The 26,293-nt window shown below is 46.2% G+C and overlaps 3 protein-coding genes across 5 annotated transcripts in view; 2 read left to right on the forward strand and 1 right to left on the reverse strand.

Annotated features, from left to right (window-relative positions):
• Positions 1 to 152: 152 nt before the first annotated feature.
• On the forward strand, positions 153 to 2,767 carry mlana (melan-A). Of its 2 annotated transcripts, none has more exons than XM_060050013.1 (5): positions 153 to 312; positions 752 to 844; positions 943 to 1,039; positions 1,577 to 1,678; positions 2,071 to 2,767. In XM_060050013.1, the coding sequence occupies exons 2-5, from the start codon at positions 756 to 758 to the stop codon at positions 2,137 to 2,139; spliced, it is 357 nt and encodes a 118-aa protein (XP_059905996.1). In that variant the 5' UTR covers positions 153 to 312; positions 752 to 755; the 3' UTR covers positions 2,140 to 2,767. The 2 variants fall into 2 exon arrangements, with proteins under 2 accessions (XP_059905996.1, XP_059905997.1); XM_060050014.1 differs by having other exon boundaries at positions 192 to 312; positions 723 to 844.
• Positions 2,547 to 14,763, reverse strand: LOC132455919 (uncharacterized protein KIAA2026). Its single transcript, XM_060050000.1, has 10 exons — positions 14,368 to 14,763; positions 13,166 to 13,876; positions 12,639 to 12,839; positions 9,589 to 11,210; positions 9,210 to 9,274; positions 8,911 to 9,000; positions 8,632 to 8,747; positions 7,734 to 7,951; positions 5,300 to 7,300; positions 2,547 to 5,184 (listed from the first exon to the last, which is right to left on the reverse strand). The coding sequence occupies exons 2-10, from the start codon at positions 13,771 to 13,773 to the stop codon at positions 3,548 to 3,550; spliced, it is 6,558 nt and encodes a 2,185-aa protein (XP_059905983.1). The 5' UTR covers positions 13,774 to 13,876; positions 14,368 to 14,763; the 3' UTR covers positions 2,547 to 3,547.
• Positions 14,764 to 15,498: 735 nt separating this feature from the next.
• LOC132455923 (E3 ubiquitin-protein ligase UHRF2-like) overlaps positions 15,499 to 26,293 on the forward strand; it is a 32,395-nt gene continuing 21,600 nt past the window's right edge. For both annotated transcript variants that reach the window (XM_060050008.1, XM_060050009.1), the window contains exons 1-3: positions 15,499 to 15,846; positions 23,547 to 24,101; positions 24,818 to 25,179. In XM_060050008.1, coding sequence (XP_059905991.1) covers positions 15,694 to 15,846; positions 23,547 to 24,101; positions 24,818 to 25,179 — 1,070 coding nt within the window. In that variant the 5' untranslated portion in view covers positions 15,499 to 15,693. The remainder of the gene's footprint in view (positions 15,847 to 23,546; positions 24,102 to 24,817; positions 25,180 to 26,293) is intronic.

A 26,293-nucleotide genomic window follows, 5' to 3' on the forward strand; every position in this document is an offset into this window, starting at 1 on the left:
ACAGAATTGTTGGAATATTCCTAAAGTCTGTACAGTTCACAATAGCATTGACTTCCCACTCCCACCTGGGAAGTCATCAGACTCTCTGTTTTTCACGAGTCGAAATAGTTTTCAGGGCTGCAGGGTTTCACGCTAATTACTTTGCTTCAATGGATTTAGCCATGAGCCCCCGAACCCGTGACAATCATGAGTGTTGGTTCTCCTACTTCTCTTGCTCGAGAGACCGAAGGCATCTGAGCGGAGAAACAGCAGCAGAGTCTCCCACGACCAAGAAACGGTGCCACGACGCTTCAATTTAATTATCCAATTTTGGTAAGACAACGTGCTTTTCATTTTTTCTTGGGTTAGGCTTGTATTATGATCCTATTATGTTAATAGTATTTGATGGATGTAGTCTACCGTTACCAACTGAAATTTAGTGATTGTTTGGAATCAATCCACATAATTTTTTACTTTCCTCTAATGTTAGGAAAGTGTTCTTATCTGGGCTTTTTTTGTTTGAATTTAAAAATATATGTTATGAGTTAATAACAAGCAATGACCTAGCCTACTACACCTATGCAACAGTGAAGTTGGAGTTATATTATCTTAATATTACTTTGTTAACTTGTTGTCATATATATATATATATATATATATATATATATATATATATATATATATATATATATATATATATATATAAAAACGATTTATATATATATATATATATATATATATAGGGCTATGTTCTAATATTTGGTAACTTTAGGTGTATGTCGTGTGACCACACTGACGGGATGCCTCGTGGGGAATTCAACATTTACTTCGCCAGTAGACGCGGTGGCTTCGTCAGAGCTGAAGAGTAAGTCAACCATAATTATCATAAAATAAAATACAAATACGAAAGCTCTTGATTTGTTCTTCGTTGTTCGGTGCTCATCTCTCTCCACGTGTCTGCAGAGCGGTAGGGGTTGCTCTGCTCGTCATCATCATAGCAGCTCTCCTGATCGTGACATGCTGGTACTTCAGGAGACGAAAGGGCTATCAAGTCCTCCGAGTAAGAACGTGCTCCGCGAAAATAACACCATTTCAAATATCAAAATGTGTCAAAAATAATTGGCTACAAATCACAGAAATTATACAAATTCGGGGTTAAGTTGAACAGAGTGACGTGATTAATCGGATGACGTCAATTAGGCCTATATGTGGATAGGCCTACATTTGGATAAATCGTTTTTGAATTGTGTCATAGCATTTGCTATAGACCAACAACTAGGTTAATTGTTTGACAGAACTAATAGATAGCCTAGCAATAATGTCAAGAAATTATAGAGAAAAGTTAAATATTAAGTGATAAAGGCCTCGTGTCCATTGATGGTCCTATTCTTATCAATATATTCACAGAAAATGTTTGATCCACAATTTCATCAATTATCATGGGCCTGTTTCCCACAAGTTTTTTCCACATCTGAATGAACATAATCCTATTGCATTTTGTCTCCTAAACCATGCCTGTCTTTGTAGACCTTATTTCTAGACATGGACTGGGTCAACAGCAACAACACCCGTGATCATGTCCTTTTTCTTTACCCAGAACCCCAGGTCTGGATCCCCGGGGTACACAGGAGGTCAATACAGCGACGCCTCTGCTGATAACAAGATGGCCCTTGTTGAATGTGGCAGCATGGGTCTCGTGGTAAGAGAGAAAGACGCGCACAACCTCTCCTGTATCACTTAACCTGTCTAAACCATACTGCTTGTGTTACTCACAGTATATAGCCCTAGATACATTTAACCATGGGAAATAACGGTGATAAAAAAGTGTCCAAACGAGAAATTTGAAGCATTTAGGAGATTATTTAGTCACCAGACGTGAGGCTTGAAAGATTAAAAAACGTGTCAGAAGGGAGGTTGGCGAGTTAGTAACGTGACAGCTTGAGGACAACAAAGATGACGTCAAAAACACACTGGAACATTAGCATTATTTCCACTGCAATAGAAGTATGATTACCGTTGGGTTTAACAGTGCTGCTGAAGAACAAGTAGATGTATTGTCTAATGGTTGGTGTTGACCTCTCATGTATTCAGGTCCCCAATGCCCCTCCTGCCTACGAGAAGCTCACAGACGGACCTCTGCCTCCCCCCTACTCTCCCTGATGGCCTCCAGCTTCTGAAAGCCGTTGTACATCTAAACTGAAATTACATGTTTCATTGACCCGATTTCATGGTACTATTGCATTGCTGCCTGGTTGATATGATCAAGGCTACAAATGATCAATTTTCTGTATACGAAATATGGAATACATTATCAAACGTCACAATATGGGCCTACTGCCAAATCTTTTTCAAAGAACCAGCCTTAAAGGTGACATATTATACCACCAGGCGTTAGCTGTTACAAGCCGTTTCGAAAATTGGCCTCTTCTGACATCTGACAAGTGGGCGTGTCCGCCTAGATGTGTGCTGGATAGATCAGTCTACCAGTCTACCCATGGGACTGTAGCAAATGTTGCTCATCTATCCCTCATACATCTAGGTGGACACGCCCACTTGTGATTTCAGAAGAGGCAGATTTTCAAAACGGCTTGTAACGGCTAAACACACTCACACCTGGTGATATGTCACCTTTAACTGAAGCAATCCACCATACACTGGTAGGGATACAATTGCATGGTTTATTTTAATGCAGAAATGTCCTCAAAAATGTATTTACTAAATATTTCTGAAAAATCTATATGGTAGAAATAAATAAATGGAAGTCCAAAACACTGTTTATATGCTCCAACATGTCTTACAAAGTCGTTGATTAATTTGAGAATCCTAAAAAGCAAGATTTATTTTACAAAGTTATTCTTTTGGAAATAAAAAATACAATTAAGACAACTTTAACTGATGGATACACTAGAAAATTGTGATACCAATCGATGTCAACGTCACAGTCAATAAATATCATGAAGGAGTTTAGTATCAAACACATTTCTTTTCTTCTACTGTACCAATCTACTTGTCTATAGCATTTGTGTTTACTGGCCGTGAAATAACTCAAACTAGCAATGAACTGATCTGATGAGTCACCTATCAATCTATAAGCAAATGCATTTCGGTAGAAACTTCAGGAACCCTAGAGGCAATGTTATCAGCCCTCCCAGTATGCATTGTTTAATAGTAGTGTCACAATAAGTCCTGCAATCAGTTGGCTACAAACGTTTTGTTTTATGAAGCGGTCAGTGCCAAGTGTTCAACGGTGCAAGGCAGGATTACCAGGGGGTTTTCTGCAAGCGAGCAGGCGGCCTTGGCCCGCTGGCTACTTGAATATGCCTGTTCAAAACAGCATCGTCCAGACTGGATTCTATTTTTATATGTTGCTCTGTTATGCGTTTGAAGAAAGGGCTTTCCTTGTGCTGGAGCTGTCATAATGACAAGGATGGATGACTTGGTAATTTGTTTAGCAGGAGCCATTTCAGAAGTGCTGCTAGGGGGAGAAGGGTTTGCCACAGGAGACGCTTGGTGGCTGTTGATCACACCTCCAATGGGCTGAACTGCAGCAACGGGAATGGACCGAATCCTAGGACTGAATCCTAGAAACCGTACTTACAATCGGAGACACAGCCACCGTTGGAACGGCTTGTGTCCGGTGGCCCGGTTGCTGCGGCTGCAGCATCGTCAGCTGTGGTTTGACTGATTGATGGGGTCCTGTCTGCAGGGCGTTGGGTCCTGTCGGCAGGGCGTTGGGGCCTGTCGGCAGGATTACTTGTGGTATAGTGCTGGCAGGCGAGAATGTTGCTGGGATGCCAAATGCTCTCATATGAACCGGTAAGCCATGAATGGCAACCAATGTGGGGTCCACGGTAGTAGGAGTAGATGCCAAAAGGGGTATGCCCGCTGGTGACTGTGCTACGACTGATGCCACAGAGGCTATGGGGTCTGTACTAGTGCAGGGTATGGAAACAGAGGATGTGCCGGCTGTTAAAAGTGAGGATACAGGAAGTGTTGTGGTGGCGTGCAAATGAGTCGTGTTAGGTTGTGGAAAAGGGGTTGCGACAGGGGCTGATTTAGTTGTCCCGGCAGATAATCTTACAGCTGGCAGAGGGATTCCGGGTACCGATGCAATGGTTTTTGTTGAGAAAACAAGGGCTGGCTTGCAGTCTAGTCTAATGGGGGATGTGACCAAAGCTGATGTCCCTGCGACAGGTGAGGAGAGCCCCCGGCTACCTTGTAACTGTGGCAGAACCGACACCAATTTTGTCACGTTAGGCATCAAAGACGAGCTTAGAGACTGGGCTCCTACGAATCGGACTGGAGTTGCGTTGGGTACCGTGGGGAGCACGGGCAACCCGACAGGAGGTGTGCGTACCGCAACGGGAGACCTCAGAGCGGGCACACTGGGTATTCTGGGATGGGGCGAAATGGGTAACGCAGACAACCTGGGGGCTGCCGAGACGGGCCTCAGCCCCGTGGGGGGAGCTGCTGTGGGACTTGGGAGGTTACCCGTGCTGGGCGCTTGGCCCGAGATGATGAGCACATGGCTGCCCGGACCTAAACCTTGTGGGGGAACCACGAAGCGCGCGTTGTTGAGGAGGATCTGTGTCCCGGCCGCGAGGTGGGTGCTAGTGTTTATGACTATCCTCTGCTGAACTGGGCCGGCTGCCGCAGTAGAGGTGGTGCTGGGGTTGGGGGCAGCCACGGGTAAAGTGTTAGTGCTGACAGAGTTATTGGGGATATTTGAAGTGGAGGTAGATTGGTGGGGGACACTAGAAGGGGGTTGGGTCGAAGGCATGAATTGATGAGGTGCACTTCCAACGGGAGGGATTACATGTCGGGGCTGGTTGGCCATGCTGCAGGTGGTTGGGTTGGCCAAGTTTGGATGTACATTCAGAGCACCAAGGGGGGACTTATCGAACGATGGTGCACATAGGTTGGGAGCGAGGTTGTTCGCAAGGATGTACCCTGTGGAAGAAGGTACAGTAGATGTGCACCTTGAGGTCCCTCTGCGGGGTACTGCTACGGAAGGTGTTTCTATGAGCGAAGAACTGGTTGTCATGGAAGCCGCAGGTGGGATGGGACTGCCAGGAACCAAAGTCGAAGCTTCAAGCAGATGTCCAGTGGATGTTGTGCCTGGTGTGCTTTTTGAAGGGGACTGCAGCACAGTGTCGATGGTCTGTCCAAAGGGTTTCATCTGCCCTGGGTGGTTAATCGCAACATCTGCCAACACACATAACCAGGATATGCGTTAAACAATTCCCACTTTTGCTTACCTTTGATGAGCAGATGAGTGGAACGTCATAAAACCAACGTAAAGATAACCAAATCAACCTACCTGATGGTAGAGTGAAGTTCTTAAGGTTTGACAGTGACTCGGATTTTACGTTGCCCAAATGTTGGCCCAGAGCCAGGACCGTCTTCATTCCTTCCCCGGAGCAGGATGTGGCAACTGTTGGTTGAGCGATGCCCAGTGCAGGCACCTGCTTGGGGATACCTCCTATGTGGGTGGTGGTGGGCGACGTGGCAGCAGGCTCTCCGATGAACAAGATCCTCGAACCAGGAGGCGGCGCGGGTAACGGGGAAGTGACTTTGGGAAGGGCTGCATTGGAGGAGGGGCATGACGATGAAGGACTCATCAAGATAAACTTAGTCAACTGGGTTCTCTCTTCAGTACTGGGCCGTTTCAGACCAGGCTTGCTCATTAACGTTTCCTGCGTGGGAGCGGTTGGTGTACTGGTGCGCAAAGACGGCATGATCATGTTGGATTTCACCAGGGAGGTCTGGGAATTTACAGTCTTTACTGCTCTTGGGCCCATTGTGGGTAGATTAGAAGCAGCGCTGATGCTGTGACCCACTGAAGCAGCCGCTCCTGCAGGAGAAGCGATGCTTGACGCTGTGGTGAGAAGTGGTGTTGCACAAGTTACAGGAGACATTGAAACAAAGGGGCTCCGGGCTGCTGAGGCGCCCATGGGTGCAGGGACAGTGACAGACATGTTCGGAGAGGAAGAGGATGTAGATACAGGAGGGGAGCCTTTGGATACGAGGAAGGCTTTGAACTGAGGCGAGATGGTTATGACTGGGCTTGCAGGTGAGGACCCATGTGCACTCTGTTCTGCCAGTGTTTGAACTTTCACTATTCCTGTATTCCCTCCTCTTGTGGTGACGAGAATCGACTGCGAGTCCCGGATACACACCGTCTTCAACTCCTGTTTGGGCGCTTTAGCGCCTTCGGCGTTAGCAAGAATGCTGCTGGAAGTTGGCATGAGCGATTGGATTTGTGAGGCACTCTGGAGACTACAGACTCGTCCCACCTTGCGGTTTGTCGTGGTTACAGTGTTCTGCTGCAGACAAGACACACCAGATGGAGATGGGGTTTGTTGCGTTGTCCTGGTTTCTTTCAGCGGAGCCACTTGCTGAACTGGGATCCGTCCTTCTGGAATGCTGAAGCCAGTCATGCTGGTGGACGTACATAAGGGACTGGCTGTCTTCGAAACTGGGGCCTGGATGCTCTTAGACGATTGTGGGTGATACATGAAAGACACCTTTTCATTGTTTTGAAGGAGCAGTTTCGAAGGGAGAATCACAACCTGATTCATGATCTTCTCGCCGGTCTTTTGGTCCATAAGGGGCTGCACAGTGAGCTTAACTTGGCCGGTGCCGTCTTGCCTTAGAACGTGATCCAGCCCTTCCGTCACCCTGTAGACTACTTTCACTGGGCTCTTTGGTACCGCCATCTGCGTCGGCTTGGCTGGTGGGGCTTTAGCAAGGCTGGCAGTTGCTGTGGATGCTACCAAATGTTTGATTGTTTTTCTCTGTTCTGATGGTTCTGGGTGCGTTGAATGAACGGTCCGGTGAGGAGGAGGAGGTGTTTGAAGGGCTGGAGGTTTTGCCGTAGTTTTCAGGGAGGGAGGCATGGAGCCCACACATCTTTGAGTCTTAGCAATAGTACTCGCGGGGCACAGGTAGTCAGCAGGACGTTTCATTAAGGTCACTTTGTTTCCCACGCTCTTCGCAAACAGAGTGGGGATGGGCGTGTATCCCCAAGGTAGTCCAATGGTGGGGTGGAGGATGGGGACTCTGGCTCTCAGAGAGACAGGTGCTGGAGTCACCAGCACTGAGTTCAAGTCCCTTGTTTGGGCTCCTGAGTCTTGTTCAGATCTAGATTCCAATCCAGTGTTCGAGGGGGACGTCAGACAAGGGTCCACGTTTAGAGTGTGGCCTCTGCAAAGTTTAAGGTCCTCGTCTGTGTTTCTTAGCAAGGGTTTGGGCTGACTTGAGGTACCGTAGACCACCACGTCCTCTCCAGCAGCTTCGGTCCCTAGCTGCGTTGGGTTTCCTGAAAAGACAAGCGTTTTTTAAATTACTTCTCACAGTTCAGTCAAAAGTCTGAGAACGTCTTTTGTCTAGAGTCTGCAACCAATTATCAGGAAATATATGTCCAGTCACATAAAACGAATCAAGTAACATAGTAGCATTCGTGAAGGCCAACTATTTTCTCAATAATGTCTTGAATGATACGTTTTGCTGAATATATTTTAGAGAGAAAGATTATTCAATCACTCTGGGGCTGATTGGACGTAAGACATGTCCCATTATTTAATACATTGTGAATCCTGACAACCAGTATGCACCTTTACAAATTCCGAAAAAAATCAATGGTTAACCACTTGCAAAAAAATGGACCCAATATTGACCCAAGCTGTCACGTGTGTTATTTCAGTTTCCATTGCCTTAGAACGAGTGAACAGGGAGTTGATGTGTTTTATTACCTCTGGTCCAGAAGCCCCTGGGAACAGCATGTTCCATGTCTTCCTCCTCTGGCTCTCTATAGGGATCCGACAGGTCACACGTGACCCTCCCGGAAATCCCTTCTTCCTGGTCCAATGAGGACGAGGACGAGGACGATGACGACACACACTCCTCACGCACAAAGTTACTGTAGTCCGGGTGTTTCCTGAAGTCATCGCATTCTTTCTTCATACGGAGTCTGACAAGCATTGAGAGCAGGACACAGGAAAAATGACAATGGAAAGACAGTAATATAATGTTGCATTGCGTAAACATTAGAGCTGTCAAGCGATTAAAATATTTAATCGTGATTAATCGCATTAATGTCATAGTTAACTCACATTAATCGCGATTAATCACACATTTGTTTTCTATGCTAAATATCCCTTGATTTCTTTGTCCCATTAATTCTTCTCGTTTTAATTCTCTTATCAACATGGAGAAGTGCATCGGCTTGCCTTGTGCAAATGATTTTTTATAACATTGGCATATACTGATCAAAACAGGAAGATACAAAAAAATAGCCTATAGTGCAATCAAAATCTAAGCAGTCGTTTAGACTGCTTTGAACAAATGTCATTTGAACATAGCAGTCAGGCTACTGCTGACTTTTTTTTTTATAAAATATTTGCGTTAATCGCGCGATAAAAAAATGTACGCCGTTAAAATTGGTTTGCGTTAACGCCGTTAATAACGCGTTTAACTGACAGCTCTAGTAAACATACATGAATACAAGTCCTTATTATTAATAAAGTGGGGTGAGATGGCTTCGGTAGCCTAACCTAGGCCGCCTGCTCAGCTGCAGTGAATGCAATCCCATCCCCAAAACCAAGCAACATACAAAAGCATACCATCCTTTATCACTGTGACCTGTCCTACCTGTTTCTCTGAAAGGCCTTCACCAGTTTGGGCTCCCAGGGCGAGAGCTCGTTCAGCAGTCTGATCAGCGTGATGTGGAGATCCTTCACAGATTCCTTCTTCAAATACCACCGCCCCTTTTTTTGATGACACACACACAAACTGTTAATCAGACTTTCCAGGATCCAGATATGAACACGATGAATATTTCCGTCCAGAAAGCGTGACAGTAAGCCGCAGTGAGTTGCACTGCAGGACCGATATAGAAGTATTGACGATCGTAATAACGTCGGATCTAACCGATCTCTTCTTGTCGCTCTGCAGTGAGTCGAGCTGGTCCTCCGTCCTGCTGATCAGCTCCCGCAGCTCTTCGATGCTTGAACACACCAACTGGAGGCAGGACGGAGATGCCAAAACACCAACAAGAAGAGACAGGCCGAAGGAGCCGATAAGAAAGAGGAAGGGTTTTCAACTGAAGATTACACCAAGCGTTACTCAACAGCCGGTCAGGATGGGGTGCAGCAAGTGTCACCGCTAAAGAGCATGTCACTGTGATAAAGTCATGATTTTTTTTGGTGATACTGAAAAAGTGAGACTACCTTAAATGGTGATTCAACTAGGGGTTCCTGCTTTGTTTCATTTGAAGAAGTTTCGAGTTTCTTCCCTTTGAATAAAAGAACAAAACACAGGTCTTGGTTTTGGATCGGTTAATTCAACTCCCGTGTCAACAGAGACACTTGAAATAAATAGCAACAAAATCAAAAAATCATTCTAACTGTTCTCTCTGGTGGTTTGTTTCAAAAAAATAACTGTGGACCAATTACATCATTCACCACTAAATTACATCCTCAAATGACAAACCACAAAAGAAGAAGTCATAGCAGTGTTGTTTACCCTCAATCAACATTAACAGCTTCAAACATTTTTTTAAATGACAAAACTGCAAAACAAACCATGGCAAAGACCGATATTCCTCACCCGTCTTGGCTGTGCTCCTTTTGCCCTTCTGTGGGATCGAGGGTTCAGCCTGCTTTGTGGTCGTCTTGGCTGACCTCGTCCGACAATATCTCGGCCTCTCCAAACTCTGCAGCCTTCTTCGCTCCCTCGTCCCCGCCGGCTGAACCCACTCTCGCTTTTTCTTTCGCTTTCTTTTCCTAGTCCCTGTAATTGCGTCAGTCGTGTTTTCTTCACTCAAGTTTTGCGCGCTTTCAGATGAAGAGGAGGAGAACGAGGAGGGGGTGGCGGCCGCGGCATTCGCAACACTACAGCGACACTTGTGCCGGCCAGATTTAACACTGCTGCTTATAGAACATTCTGAACACGAGGAGGGGGCCTGCTGTCCCAGAGGGGTACTTGGGCCCCCTTGGGTTTTGACATCTGTGGGTCTAGGGGGAGATGCCAGGTTCATGGAGCTGACCGGGGACCTGCCCATGTAGCAGTGCTCCCCCACACTGAGGCAAGGCTCGTGGGTCTCGGCCTTGATGGTGCGTCCAGAGTCCCCCGGTAGGCCCGGCTCCTGCTTGACTCGTTTGGACCACCGCTCAGAGTTCTGTTTTGAATGGACTTCGTCAACGCCGTCTCCGGCCGAGTTTTTGAGGCGTGCTCGCGAGGAGTTTGCGTGCGCTTTCAAATTGGACTCCGAGTCCACACTCGTCCAGGCGTCCTCGAAGGAACCCGAGTCAGAGTCCGCCCCCTTCAGAGACGACAAGGTTGACCGTTCGTGTTTCCCTTCGCCGCCTCCGTTTTCCCTTTTGAAATGTGCATGTTTCTCCTCCTCCTCTTCATCCTCAAACTCCCCCGTTACCATAGAGACACCGTAACACCCCGTCCCTTTCCCGTCCTCCCCGTCCGTCGCGCCGCGCTCCGCCTCCAGCTTGACGTCCACCTTCCATGCCCAGAGCGCCGGGAAGGGGAAGGCGGGAGGCGTGCAGGGGCTCTGGAAGTAGATTCGCAGGTCGGCCCCGCAGAAGTGCGGGAAGTGTATGTACGCGTTCTCCACGCCGTCGTAGCCCAAGATGGACTCCCTGCACTCGTGGATGGGCTGGGCCAAGACCGCGTCCTGTACCTCCTTCTGGGTTTCGTACACGTGGTCGCAGAGCCCCTTGAGCAGCCACACGCGCTGGTAGAAGGGCAGCAGGTGGAAGGGCAGCTCCTCCAGCGGGCTCGCCTTGCCCAGCACGCAGAAGAACTGGTGGCAGAGCCCAAGCTGCTCCGCCCGACTGGGCTGGTCGTCGGAGGCCCCCGTGGCGCGGTACCAGGCCAGCACCCGCTGCCTCAGCTCCCGCTCCCAGCGGCGGTAGGGCAAGGGCGGCTGGCGGTGCACGGTGGGCCGCTTCTGCGGCGCGCACAGCAGCGAAGACATGACCTTGGAGAGGAAGAGGCTGCAGCGGGGCATCAGCAGACTGCGCTCCAGCTCGAAGAAGACGATCTCGGGGAGGTTGAGGGCCGTCTGCGCCAGGCACAGGAAGTGGCCAATGGCGGGCAGCTCCCAGAGGGTGTCCAAGGGGTGCGGGAGGGCCTGGGAGAGCAGGCTCTGTTCCCACTCCTCCAGCTCCTTGGCCGAGGTCTCCTCTGCCTCCTTCTTTTCCAGCTCACGTTGCCTGGGTTAAGCCAAAGATACATAAAACGTTTTTTAGATACAGGAGGGAACAGTTGGAACTCTAAGCACAACCAGAACCCATCAAACAGAATATACCAGTTCTATATATATATATATATATATATATATCAGTGGAGGCTTCTCCATTGAGGAGAGGGAGGAAGATCCTCCCTAACATTGTTGAGAATAAAAAATGTAGATTGCCCAGACTATTGTAATGAATTAATGCCCTTAAATATGACTACTTTATTGCCTTTGAATATATAATGTTCGTTTCCCTGGGTAAAGGGACATTAGCACCCCCTATCGCCTTTTGACAATTACTTCAGGGAGGAACGTCCTCCCTCCGCCTCCGTTGACTCCCATTCATTTTCCCGAAAGTACTGGCGGCCGGTGGATAACATGGGTTTCAATGGGAGAGAGGAGGAAAGTCCTCCTCTGAGTGGGTGGGACCTTAAGGGGTCTGATTCGCGCAAAAATCTATCCGTCTGCGCTATGAACCAATAAGTAGGATCCCTGGATGTTGAGCAGTGTTGCCAGATTGGTCAGATTTCCCACCCAATTGGGCTACTTTTAACCATGTTAGGCTGGAAGAATTATCATTGGGCGGGAAATCTGCACAATCTGGCAACGCTGTCGATAACAAACCCGGTCTGCGTTGCCGCGGTGCTCAGTCTGAGAGACGCAGAGCAAGTGAAATCTGCGATAGCGAGATCCTAAATGCACAATGGAAACATTGGAAACGGAGGACATTGTTAACGTCTTATTACAAAAAGCATTCCATTCATTCAGTTACAGTGCTAAGTTAGCGACCAAAGAAAGAGGTAGACCACTTCCCAAAATCAAGGTCTCCAGAAGTAATGGCAACGTCAGTGTTGTGAGTGCTACATGGTTTGCTAGGTACGCAATGACTTACTGGTAGCATTACAAGCAATTGTAACTGAAAATAAACATAGCTAAATAACTTCAGTGAGGGCAAAAATAGGCCCAATGATAGGCCCAGATTTTTTTATTTACTTTTACAAATCAATAGTAGGCCTGATTTGACTAATATGCTTTGCATCCTTTCCTTCTCAAATTACAGTGATGCCACTGGTGGCTTTGTATACATTTTGTTCACATAACTCCCTCCCTGCTATTTTGTAGTTCACCAAAACACCCTGAAACAACTTGAGTCTCACATTCTTATGCCACCATACACCAACAGTGCAAGCAGGCCAATGGCAACCAAGCGCGCAGTCCTTCCTCCCTCACTTTAAAAACGACCAGCCGCCACTGATATATATATATATATATATATATATAGATCTTATATTATAGTATATTATATAGTTTTCAGTCACTTTTGACTGCTAAGCAACTCAATGTCAAGAATAGAAATGAAATACTACAGCGTTGTCATTATTCTTCTCCCGTCCCAGCGGCTCACCTCTTCTCATCCTTGACCCTCTGCAGCTCCTCCTGCCTGATACTCTGCACCATGAGGGACTCGTGGCCCCCCACAGTGATGGTGGTCAGGCTGCGAGGAGCAGAGCGCCGTCTCGTGGATGTGCCCCCAGAATTTCGCTCCTCCTCCACACCAAAACGCCCCTTGGAGGTCACCGCCAGAGTGGTCTTCTCGCGCAGGGTCCTTGGTTTTGCAGATTAAAAAAAAGGATTCTTTAGGTTTATCACAACAGTTGATTTTGGGTCACGATGGAGCAAGATAATTCTATACAACAGTAAACTGTTACAATAACAAGGGGAAGATCTGGAAGATTCTGGTCCAGATAACCCTGAATTCTCCACCTGTTCGCATCCTTGAGATCCTTGATTGTGGCAGCCCTTCTTAAATTTAATTAAATATAAAAAAGTATCTGAATTATGACTAATTAGTATACAATAGAAATTTTAATTACTAATTTTGCTGGCAGCGTGGTTTTGCAAAGTTATTTCTTTAGTGTTCTGTTTATTTACCTTGACAGCAGTGTAAGCTTTTGCTCCAGCATGACCTCCAGCTTCTGAGCTTGTTTGGAGAGCCAGTGGTCCACGCCGTGGTAGCGGTAGCAGTTCTCCAACATCAGCCTGAAATCCGCCACGAACTCTGTGATGCTGTCGTACTGCTGGCCGACAAACTTCTCCTCTATCGTCTGTATACACATGGACTGTCTCAGCCGAGCGAGGCCCCGGCCCCCTACTCCACCGATGCCACGTTGTGCCTCCAAGTGCCCAACGGGGAGGACGAAGGAACCAGTGATCCCCTTGTACTTGTCCAGGAGGAACCCGGTGAATATACGATAGGCTTGCTGGACCTCATAGTTCATGTCTTCCTCAAAGCTACCATTGTTGGTGGAGACGCAAACCTCAGGCAGGGAGAGGTCACTGTTGGATATCTCTGACATGCAGTCTGGCCCCATCTCGACTTGGTCCCCGACAGCGTTGGCATATTTGCCGCCACCACTGACGCCATGAGCCTCTACCATAATTCCAGTGGCACTGTCCCCGTTACGCAAAGCGTCCTTGTTGAAAATCAGGCTCGTGGTTTCAGTTCTGCTGCTTTGCCACTTTGACTCTGATGAGGACATGGTTTGAATGATGAAAGTCCCTGGTGATGGTTCTGCTGATGGCTACACGGTGCAGGGTTTGAATTGGCCATTTCCCCATGGTCCGTCATGCTGGTGTAACCACCTAAGGAGAATAACAAGTGTCAATCAATGTACATTTCAGATAGATTGTTTACGCATCTACTGTGGGTTTACGCAACAACGTTATGTGCATAGAGGTCTCTACTACAATTTTACAACTGCCGTGACAGCTACACAAATTGATATGAAATATAATAAAGTATGAAGTAGAGGAATTAAGTACCGTTTTGGTTCATAATGAAAGTAAGTAAACACCAAATGCTCAAACTTTTCTTTCCAATATGTATTGGACATCTATGCTGGTGCTTTCGAGCTAGCGAAATAAAGTTTCATAATCGTTCTTGTTAAAGAATAAGCCATTTATATAGAAATTTCTGGCATTTCTTTCATCCAAAATCGCCTCAGCTGTAACAAAAAGCTCTAACCATGAGGTTAGTTCAACAACAAACCTCAGCGTTTCAGTGCGGCTGCAGACAAGGCAAGATAGCTTTTTAGCAAGCATAGCTACCACAGCAGCTTGCTAGCCGTCCTCACCTGCTATTGTCTCCAATTTGTCGTCTGCAATGCCTCCGGTCGTTAAGCATTTCGGACACAACTGTGTTGACTGAATAAAATGAATAGAATACAACACGAGCATCCGATATCGAAAATGTCCAGTGGGAACCCAGAGTTGTCCGAAGACAGTTAGCCGACCATGTTACATTATCCGATTTCAGTTCATCAGTTATCTGTCTGGAGAAGAGTCTACGAGAATATACAGTTTGTAGACATTGCTATTTTTATTATTATTTCTGTAAATAGTGCAGCGTGTAAGTTATTATTCAAGAAATGTTCTAAAAAATTATGTAAAGTACTTTGTGCATGCTTCAGGAGTACTTCTATCCGCGTCCTCCCCCTCCGCGCGCCCAATGCAAACGTACGCCATCGACGTAGCAGCGTGACGCTCACACATCTCTAGGGGGATATTGAGCAAATATATATATATATATATATATATATATATATATATATATATAACAATTTAAATTACCAATGAAAACCATTGAGTCCTTGAGTCAATAATACCCTTCAAAATAATTAGACTATAACTCAAAAATGTTCGTCTACATGCCAAGTAATATTTGTATGGTGTTAAACGTTAAATTTAGGTATATGTTACTGCAATTAAAATATATATTTGTTTAGGCATCTGGTTTGAATTATAATCGACAATCCTATAATGTTATGAATGAATGAGATATTGAGGTTCTTTATGTGAACCTTGAGACGATTTGTCTTAATTCTTCCGCTAGATGTCACCAAACATTAATGCAACACTGGAAAGAGCATCTTCAAAGTAGCCATGTTTAATAATAACACATTTGGCTATAATTTCCATTGAATGTTTTCTACTTTGCTCCGGGTAGCATGCTACCTTCAAACGCAATGAAGTAGACCTACTAGTATAATTCTGTAAATATGTTCAGAAATGTATCCCATAATGAGATTATACATTTTCAGACAAAACAAAGTGGGGCACTGATGACAATACAGGCATCAACTTAATTTCAAAGAAATAAAATCGCGATTTGCGCATACAAACGATGCCTGTAACGGTACATGCTTGCTTATCGGCGAACAGGGGGTAGCTGCGCCTTTAATTGCAGACTGTAGTCGCTTAAATGTTATTTCGCGAGATTTGCTTGGCGCCGCGACCCCATGTGAGACACCTCCTGCATGAGCCCGTCTACCCCTGCAGAGGAAAGCGCAATGGAGCACTGAACCTTTACATCGTTATCCCCCTCTCCCCAAACCCTTGTTTTCCAAAACAAACCCACGTTTATTGTTTTTTGGGGGGGCTACAGTAGAGTTGCTGCAACGATGTGGATTCAGATTCGTACTATTGACGGGAAGGAAACGCGAACCATTGAGGACCTTTCTAGATTGACCAAAATTGAGTCTTTACGGTTGAAAATACAGGAGATCTTCCATGTTAATCCAGAGCAGCAGCGGCTATTCTATCGAGGGAAGCAGGTAATGGAATTGTATTTGGTTACACAAGGTCATTGACCAATCGATTGTGTGCATTTGTATGATTTGGTGCTTGGTTGACTGTGGCTCTGTGTTGAACACCGTTTCAAACCCAAGCTTCCTGTTTTGATAGGAATTCGCTAATACTTCTTGCGCAATAGCTGGAGTAAAAGCGTATGCCTACTTCCCCTTAAATAAGAGAACGAATCCCTGTGTCAATAGCAATAAGGACCCTTAATATGACAAATGCGCTCTGCGGGCAAGTTACAACAATGTCTCAAAGTCGTAAACATGTTTGTTTACAATTCCTATAGGAACAACATCGCCCTCTGTCAGAACACAACGTCCGGTTTCGACATGAATGTCATGTCATTAATAGCGTACCGCGGAATTTAGTGTTTATTTATGTTATATTTATTCAAAAATCCAAGCAATATTTGGTAAACATGTTAGTGTATTTGTTGCATGTGTATTCGCGAAGGCCTTGCAGCAGATAATAGCCTACGTTGCCCCTGAAGAAACACGTCCGTGAGCGTTCGGGTTGCCTGCATGTATTTATTATGATTTTGTTAATGATAATTTATGTTAGAGGAGGGAACGCTTTGGTCCACGTGCCGCCATCCGAGCAAGTGCTGTTGTGTTTACATCACGCACTCCCTCTGCATTGTCTGCACTGCATGCCATGGTGGAAATTGCTACTGGTGAGCAATGGGCGTCCGTAATATCTTTATATAATGTATTGTATGTTATTAGTTTGTTGTTAAATTAAACGCTCTTCCACGTAAGCCATTTCCCAGTGTGTAAGTAATGGTTAGTATGTGTGATATATGAAATGAGATTCAAAATTGTGAAGATTTCGCCACTTAGAGATATTTTTTTAACGTGATGCATACCTTTTAAAATATACCTAGGCCTACTGTTGTTTGTGTAGCCATAGCCATGCTATTTTTATTCACACATTTTCCTCATCTGGAATGAACTTGGATGGAATTACAATAAAAAAACAAAGAGAAAGTGAAAGAGAAAGATGTAGCATCATAATCTAAACGTTTTCGTCGAATCGCCTGAACTTCCATTTCTTCCATACTTAAAATATATACAATTTACGCACAAAATGTTTTTTATACTAAGCGTTGTTATACGTAATCATAATCCCATTTGATGTAGGTCGTTCGAATGGGTTAATTGGTTTATTTGTGAGTGATTATCAACTATTATGCACACAGAACTTAAACTTAACTTAAAACTAAATGAAAGGATGTTCTCCATACATAAGCCAGTTTTAGTTTCACCGACTTTTGCGGGAATGTTTTCTTAAAACAGATGCTGCCTATGGTTCAGTATTTGAATACATGCCATTTTGTGATAATCGCAGTCAATAATTGAGTGTGCAGTAAGCATGCAAACTGGTCCTTCTTTTCCCATAGAGATAAATGGGAAGGCCTTAATCAAATTGTATCTTTCCTGTCTCCTTGTCTATTCAATTTTTTTTGGTCATTAGGAACAAACATCTAGTTTACTGTTGGAGCTTAAATGAGTATCAGCAACGACTGCATTTAGTGGTTTTGCTGAACTCGGATGTAAATCAAAACATCAATGCCGTGGCCTTCTTTCACCATGCTTCCTAATCAAAGTAAGGGGATCCGAGCACATATTATGGGAATGTATGATTAATAGGACCTTAGTTGGGTCCATTGATGAAGGCCATGGATGCAGAAACCCTCCCTACCTTATTATGTATGAAGCAAAGAACAAGCTTTTTGGGAGGAAATAAACCTGACCTGTGCCATTAAATCTCTTATTTTTGTTTTTGCCAATCCCTTGCATGTTTCTTTTCTTTTTTACTTCAAGTTTAGAGTTGCCCTGATTGATGTTAAACTTTGATTTAAACCTGCAGTGTATCATCCTAACGGCTAACAAAGAGGTTATGTTTTTGCCCTATTTTCTTTTTGTTGCCTTTGGTCCCATGCTACTTCTAAGGAGATGATTTGTTTGACCTGTGGTTGGATTTTTTATCTCTTTTTTTAAACAGAAGTTGTGGTGATTGCCGGTTTTCTGCATTGAAAGTATGTTGTTATTGTGATGATTCTAAACTTTTCATCGTAATCTACAAACCTCCGTACAGTGTGGTGCGGCGTTCCATTGTTCAAAGCGTTTCTGGTTTGCTCTGACTTGACATTCTTTTGTTTGGTCGCCGACTCGCCGTAGAGCGTCCAATCAGGGCCAGGTGGAAGATGTTCTGGCCAATGGAATGAAGGAACACGATTTAATTCAATGCACTTGCTCTGTTGTTGAGTTGTAAAGTATTATATGCACATTTAAAAGAAGACCCACCAGTTTTTTTGGAATGGTAGATGGTGGACGAGAAACTGGCAATATAGTATTTTTCCACTTAGGTTAAACATGACGCCGCACGATGCTTGGAGAAAGTGTACACTTTTTAAAACTATACTAAGAACACCTCTAATTGCCGCTGCAATGGACAGTGTTTTCATTGGTACTCATAGTGTCACTGTAGTGTGTCCAGCCTGCCAATCAACATGGCACTGTGGTGTTGTGAGGAGGGGTTTGATGTTCTTTCAGACTGGATTTCTGCACTAACCGCTGCGTGGGTTCAAATCCCATCAGTGTAGCTCCGTAGAGAGCTCTGTCTGGACTATTGGCCTCCTTAGCTAGACCATTTTCAATTCACTCATTAGGTCTGGAAATTCTGCTCTCCGCAGGCTTTGTTGAGGGGCGTTGCCAGTCAAACTTATTTTGCTGCGGATGAGACAGTTAGATCCTGCATTCCAGATGACGTATATTGGTGCTGTATTTCCAACGTTGACGCCATTCATCAGCTACTTCACTTTCTTGGTTTCCCTGATTGGCCAACTGAATTTTGTTCGGATCCTTCGCTGCCTGTGTTGGGCTAAGGTCTAGACTAATATCTGAAGTCCAAAACGACGGTCCATAAACCCTGAGGTTTATGCTGGCTTTGCAAGGCCAGAAGTCCATAGCAATTGCAAGAATGATTTTTCTATCAGATTTTTCCTTGGTCATTTGTGTTGTCATTTAACTGATTTGTCTCGTTTTTGTAAGCTCTTTGTTGTAGCATGTTGTAGCAACAAGTTGTGAACACACACTCAGTAATATACCAGTAAGAAACAAAAAGCAGGGGTGTATTTATAATAAAATGACGTCCCAGTTACCTATTTTATCATTGACAAATGATAATAAATAATGGTTGCTGTTTTTTGGAACCCGTTCCTACAAAAAGATAAAAAAAATTCGTTCGTGTTTGTTGACTGCCACTGGCGCCCCAACACCAGCCGACTGAAGCGAAGTACCGCAATACTGCACCAGCTCAAACAAACTTGGTCCTGATCCGTACCATAGAAATATCTGGTTTAAAAGTCCATGTGTTGTCCCTTTTTAAAGTCTGAGGGCGCTGCATATTTGCCATCTTGTGCATAATGTGCCAACAAGATCAAAGAGGGAGGGCCAAACCCTGGACTTGACTCTGGCAGTCATGGCATTGGTCGGGCTCCTGTGGTTGGAGAGGGCAGGGAAGACACATTAAAAATCACAGGCTCAGTTGTTTCTCAGCAGATGTCTTGAGTCACAATTAATTTATGTACTTGGAACATTTGGAATGTTACGGAAGAACCGTCTTTTTCTTCATGGGAGAATGAATGAACGGCTGTGTTTTTTTGGAGGAAACAAATGGGGGTTATTAGAAAATACACAGGGTTTGTGACGGCTGAAATGATCTATGTATCTCAACAGGCTGGCATGGCATCTTAATTGGGCTGATTCATTGAGGACGCGACTGTTGGTCTTGAATGAATTTCCTGAACGCAGACAATGAGTCGCTATGGATTTCCGGTGTATAGTGCCAGCCATCAGCCGGAACCAAGTAGCTGCCAAGTACAATTTCACAGCATCCACCCTCCAAGGATACATGCCTCAATTATACGTGTTGTGGGCGGTTACATATGTGTTGGTAGCCCTTAGTTTATGGAAAATAATAACATGAACTAATTGAAGATGTTTACAAACCATATACGTAACTGCAGCCTTTCTGCCTGTACCCTTGATTACAGCCTGTTGTCAAGTTGTCTGTGGAACAAGATGGCGGCAACTTAGCGCTTTTCATTTGTGGTATTATTGACAATCTAGTAGGTTGTCATCTTAAGTATGTTCTAGCGTCACATTAGCCATGTTGTTCTTTAATACTGTGACTGGGTGCAATGGATGATCATGAATGATTGGTTTGCATGAACCCCTTTCCCCCCCACCCTGCCCAAAAAAATAAACGGCCAGAACTTTATCCTCAGTGGATGCTATTCCTGGGGTGAGACAAGGACAGGCCCCATGCCAAACTTATTTGTCTGCAGCTCTCGTTTTCACCCCAGACTGCTTCAACAATGTAATGGCCGTGGAAATGGGATTTCGGAGCAGACTGGGGCTCCACCGGAATGCTGTCCAAACGATCAGCGTTGGTAAAACCACGAGTCACGCTGTAGTATGCGAGGGCCTATTTTAAGGGCCTTGCACTAAAGTCATTTTTTACGGACCCTCTGACTGACTGCCACTGTCAACACATGAAATCAGCTTTAATAAAGCAGCGTGTTAACATGCAACTCAGGATGTAAGAATAGTAATAGAGTTGCAACTCTCTTTTGTATTGCATTTGTAATACTTTTCAAATAAATGTTTGTAAAATTTGAACATAGGCAATATATTTTATTATAAGCTAATATACGTATTATTAGCTGCACTCATCAAAAATGATAACCACCTAATTCCTAAGTGCTATGAATTGGAGTTACACATTTCCAGGCCTCTGCACAGTGCTCAATAATTAAATGTGAGATATGGTGCAAAATGAACCAACTAATGGCATGCATATATTAAAAGGCCAGGCCTGCTTATTATGATAACTGCCTGCTAAATTCATTCTTTATGATAATTTGTCATCAAGACAAATTTGACAACAAAAGATGTCAAATTTAGATTTAAAAGACGGAAGACACACACACACACACACACACACACACACACACACACACACACACACACACACACACACACACACACACACACACGTTAGGAATTCATATCACCAATTAAGCATCTTTCAACAGTGGGGAATGACTCGAGTGGATCATCTTTAGTTATGGATTTTGGAGTGAAGTGTTTCTTGAAAAGGACGGTTAGGTTACTTGGTTAGGTTATATGTACAATTGAAATTCATTGATTGAAACCACCCTCATGTGAGACTAAACCAGAGCAGCCACCATTTTGCCGTTCCTAAACTGCGACAACCATACCCATTTTGTCTGTTTCGGGATGGCGGCCTATATATTCTTTCAATTCTGATCTCTACCGCCTCTTTTACGACGGCATCTGCCTCGGTGCAGGGAGCGGGACAGAGGATAATTATTGGAGGATTGAAGGAGGGGGGGTTTGGACGCCCTGGAAAGGATTTTCTGCACCAAACACAAAACGTTTTCCGACTTCTTAGCAGCGTGGAGCTTTCTGCATGGGTAATGCAGAACATCGGCGTTCACGTGTCGTTCAGTCAGAGCTGCGGCAGCACAGCGCTGCGGCTCTGGTTTCTACGGAAACAGATCCGTGGGCTCCACAAAATTCCGGCAGTACAGTCAAAAGATTTTGAAATAAAATGTATTTGTCAGATTCAGACATCCAGGTGTCGGATAGCACGTCGATCCGCATGGGAGCCCTGCTGGAAACGGGTGCCGTGAGAGAGCGGCTCGCATACATTGTGTGCCATTTGTTCTCTGTCCCTGGTAGTCTACAACCTTGTCAGACACCCAGCCGTCAGCAGCATTTTAATTGTTTTCCTCCTTACCCAGCAGCACGGCAACTGGTGCCAAAACATGACTTCCCGTCAATTTGAAGCAATCCCACAGTGGCGATTTCTGCAGGGTGTGTTTGACTCCTTCAAGCAGTCGGCCTTTCCCTCTTCTTACCCTTCAGTGAAGCAACCCGACGAAACCGAAGTATCCAAATATTGATGTAATGTCTGAAAACCCATCCTGCAGTATATACGATTGGCTGGGTATTCAAGGACAGAGCTGGAATAATGTGGCTTGAATGCAATACGATAAGTACACATATTTATCGTATTGTATTGCTTATTAACAACATCTTTCATTCGAGTGTGACATGTGATTTCCCAGCCAACTCGATATAAAACCACAAATTGGGGTCAACAGGCCGATAACATATAAGTCTGTTTCAAGCGGTACGGCTCAGTTGAATTGGACGTGAATGCAAAGCAAAGGGACCCATCTGATATTCTGTAGTAACTAATCGACGACCGTGTGATTGCATACCAGACCAGCCGTGTTGCATGTGTCATGTTTATTTTAAAATCATTGCCTTGAGAAATCGGGATCGTTCGTCTGAATCCAGCAGTGGTGCGTGTGCTGGGCTGCGGGGGAGAATTCCATTTCTTCGTTATCTTATAAACGTATATTACATACGCACACACAACCTGAACCCGCGTGCTTCTTTCTTACTGACGGAGGGGGGGGGGAGACCGGAGCCACCATTACACACTTAAAAAGACTGATGGGCACAGAGACAGGCAGGTGGTGAAGAACACAACGTAAACACCACCACTGTGGGTTTTGCGTCTGATCTCAATTTCATGAGACTATCAAATAACAGGGAGGGATGGAAGATTGGCCCTGACTCGCACTCTCTCGCCCTCCCCCCCCCCCCCCTCGACGGCTTTGCCTCTCGCCTACCCTTACCTTCTAATAACAAAAGGGAGACGGGAGGGGGACGGGGGGGACGGGGGGGACGGGGGGGAGAGAGAGAGAGAGTGGTGGCGGCCATGCTGGTGTGCCACGAACACAAAGGGCTTGTGGCGGAGGAGAACCCGACTGCGTGCAAGAAACGACTCGACTCCACATCCTCCGTTTGGGCACGAGGTCCCGGGCGTCGTGGCATTGTGCTCACAGTCGAGATAAATAATTATAGGGGTTATTCTTCGGCCAAAGCTGCCATTTCTGTTTTGCTTCCTGTTTTTTTATTTTTTTTTATGAATCCATCCGCAATGCCCAGGATATGAATCCTCGTGGGATGTAATGGAGGGCGGGAGATGGTGGTGGTGGTGTTTGGTGGGGTGGGATGAGAGGGGCAGTGGGGGGGTTGTTTGTGACTGAGAGATTGTGCGTAGGTGGTTTTTATGGTACGCACACACCAGTATCTGGGATCGGGGTTTGCAGTGACGTAAATCAGTGATGTAAATGGCCGGGATGCCCGGGTTAAACACCAGTGTCTCTCCCGCGCTCTTTGCCCCGGCCATGAAGAGGACGAGTCTGCCGCTTCTTCTTCTCGTCTCAGAGCGTAGGTAGAACGTTTGTCCGCCGCCCTGCCGCACTCTCTCATTGTCCTTGAGTAGAGCCCGCCGTAGCCGCCGCGGTCAGACCTTTTTCCCTTCGCTCCATCGAGTGGCACAGTTGTTTTAAAATCATATGGGTGTCTGGGTTGGTGGGGGGGGGGGGGGGAACATCCGCAATAAATGGATTTGCATGAATTGATCTACTTGTGAGCACACTGCTGCTTTCCTTGGCTTATGCCTCTGTATTTTCATGCTCACCATTTTGTGTGTGTGTGTGTGTGTGTGTGTGTGTGTGTGTGTGTGTGTGTGTGTGTGTGTGTGTGTGTGTGTGTGTCTGTTTTAGATGGAAGATGGCCAGACCCTCTTCGACTACAGCGTGGGCCTCAACGACATCGTGCAGCTGCTTATCCGCTCCCAGTCGGACCCCCCCGAAGGACCCCCTGGCCCCAGAGAGAACCCCCGGGACGTGGCCCCGGGCCCCCGGGAAGGCCCTATGGACAGACCCCCGACGGCGGCCGCTGCTACGGCCACCCCCTGCGGTTCAAACTCCCCGAGTCCTGGGTCATACTCCGCCAGGGCCCCGCAACCCCCCGCCCTGCCCAAGACCGGCCCCGCCCACGCAACAGACATTACCAGCGTCATCGTCAACAACAACAACAACAACAACAATAAGAGCGGTACCGTCGCTAGCAGCCTGGCTAACAATAATAATAACAAGTGCAACACAGCCAAGCCAGAACCGGCCGTTGCCACCACTAACTTTGCCGATGCTAAACACGGGTCGGGTACGGGGTCCGGATCCGGGTCAGGGTCCAAGCCGTCCCACCCTGCACCGGACACCCAGCCGTCCACGTCCAGCCGACCCGCGCTGGTGGACCCGGGTATCGGTGTGTACAAGGTGAGAGACAGGACGGGGTTTTGAAGAGAGGGGTGAACTGATGGGTAGATACTAGTGCTCTGTAGCAGAGCTAGCATGCTAATGTCTTCCTTCTAGTAGGGATTAAAGCAATGTTGTCGTTTTTTTTGCAGTTATATACAAGGATGTGAGTTGACCTTTTTTTTTTCATTATATAAATATTGTCATGCATTTTTTTCCCTCATAAATACAGACACACACACATCTTAGAATGAAATATGGGGAAGCTTCATTGTGGACGGGCCATGATATGCATAGAAATTAAACCGCACGTAACCAAGGGTGTATTTGGAGGGGTGAGAGGGGGGGGATGTGACGATCTGTCAATCGTGTGGAGCATCATGCTCCATCTAGAATCCTAGCCGTCTGTTCGGTAGGCAGGCTGGTCTAAATGTTAATGCACAAAACGATTCGGTTTTATTGAAATGAACACCTTGTGCGGGCGGCAACAAAGCAGAAAGCGTGTTTCCTATAATGGCCTCCCTGTCTTCCCTCAACCCAATGCCACAAAGGGAGCGCCACAAACCGTGTGTGTGTGTGTGTGTGTGTGTGTGTTTCTCCGTGTGTGTGTGTGTGTGTGTGTGTGTGTGTGTGTGTGTGTGTGTGTGTGTGTGTGTGTGTGTGTGTGTGTGTGTGTGTGTGTGTGTGTGTGTGTGTGTGTGTGTGTGTGTGTCTCCGTGTGTGTGTCCGCCCCGCAGATCAACGAGCTGGTGGACTGCCGGGACGTGACGGTGGGCGCCTGGTTCGAGGCCAGCGTGGAGAGCGTGACCAAGGCCCCCCCGGTCCCCGTCAAGGGCAAGGTGGGCCGGCCCCCCAAAAGGACTAACGGCAAGCTGGAGGCAGAGTCTGGAGTCCAGCCCGCCCCTCCCCCCCAGGGCAACAGCGGTGTGGACGCCGCCCGGGGTAGCGGCGGTGCGGCGCTGGCCGCGGGGGGCGCTACAGGCTCCTCCCCCCTCGCCGCCGGCACGGACTCTGCGGGCGCCAAAGGCCCCGCCCCCGCGCCGACCGCAGACAGCAGGCATCGCGAGGAGGACGTGGTCTACCATATTAAATATGACGAGTAAGTACGGCGGCCGGGGCTCGATTTTGGGGATGGGGGGGGGGGCTGGGTGTCAGAAACGACATGGGTGGCACGGAGAACACTTGGTACGAACGCGCACACACACACACACACACACACACACACACACACACACACACACACACACACACACACACACACACACACACACACACACACACACACACACACACACAACATGAGACGTCAGGTGTGAAGGGCGTTGATGGAGTGATGTTTGGGGAGCGTAATGACAAGGAACTTATTTAAATGAAGTGCTTTAAATTGGGATGTAAATCAGTTTGGATAAAATCCCACAAATTGTGTGGGTTTTTATTGAGTGGTCGTGTGTATGTACGTGCGTGTGTATATATACCTACATGCGTGTGTGTACATATGTGCGCGGGAGTCCTGCGATGTTTGGCCGTCGGAGTCGGGTTGCTCCAAATTAGACTCGTCTGTTTCACTTTCTTTGGCTCGAGAGCTTCAGGAGATTCATTCAGAAGCTGCCGTTGCCATGGTAACCCGCTCGGCTCGCGGAGTCCTCACTTCGCTGTCCTTTGCTCCTTCCTCTCGCTCTGTAATTACTGTGTGTGTGTGTGTGTGTGTGTGTGTGTGTGTGTGTGTGTGTGTGTGTGTGTGTGTGTGTGTGTGTGTGTGTGTGTGTGTGTGTGTGTGTGTGTGTGTGTGTGTGTGTGTGTGTGTGTGATTGCGAGCATGTTTTTTTTTTCTTCCTTTTTCTCGGTCTGCATTTCGGTTACTATAAAAGGATGTCACACTAGGGAAATAATATTTAGGCTTGGCAAGCAGGAAAATGTGTTTTTCAGATGTGTTTTTCCTCCCCTTATTTCAAATTGTTGTGATCTAGAGTTCTTCCCAATTGGCAACTGGTAAATAATGATGCAGGGAATATCGTTTTATTAAGATAACAATACGCTGTCTATATTCCAATCCCAGAGTGTTTATGAATATCCTATAATAGAAATGCTGACGAATGCTTACAATCAGCGATAGGAATCATTTTATAATTGACCTAGTACAGAAATAATCTGAAAAGCTTAATTCAGCATGAAATCCATCATGCTTTCCCCAATCTCCCGTTGAATCCGTTCCA

Source organism: Gadus macrocephalus, chromosome 4, assembly GCF_031168955.1.
Source record: "Gadus macrocephalus chromosome 4, ASM3116895v1".
Lineage (NCBI taxonomy): Eukaryota > Metazoa > Chordata > Actinopteri > Gadiformes > Gadidae > Gadus > Gadus macrocephalus.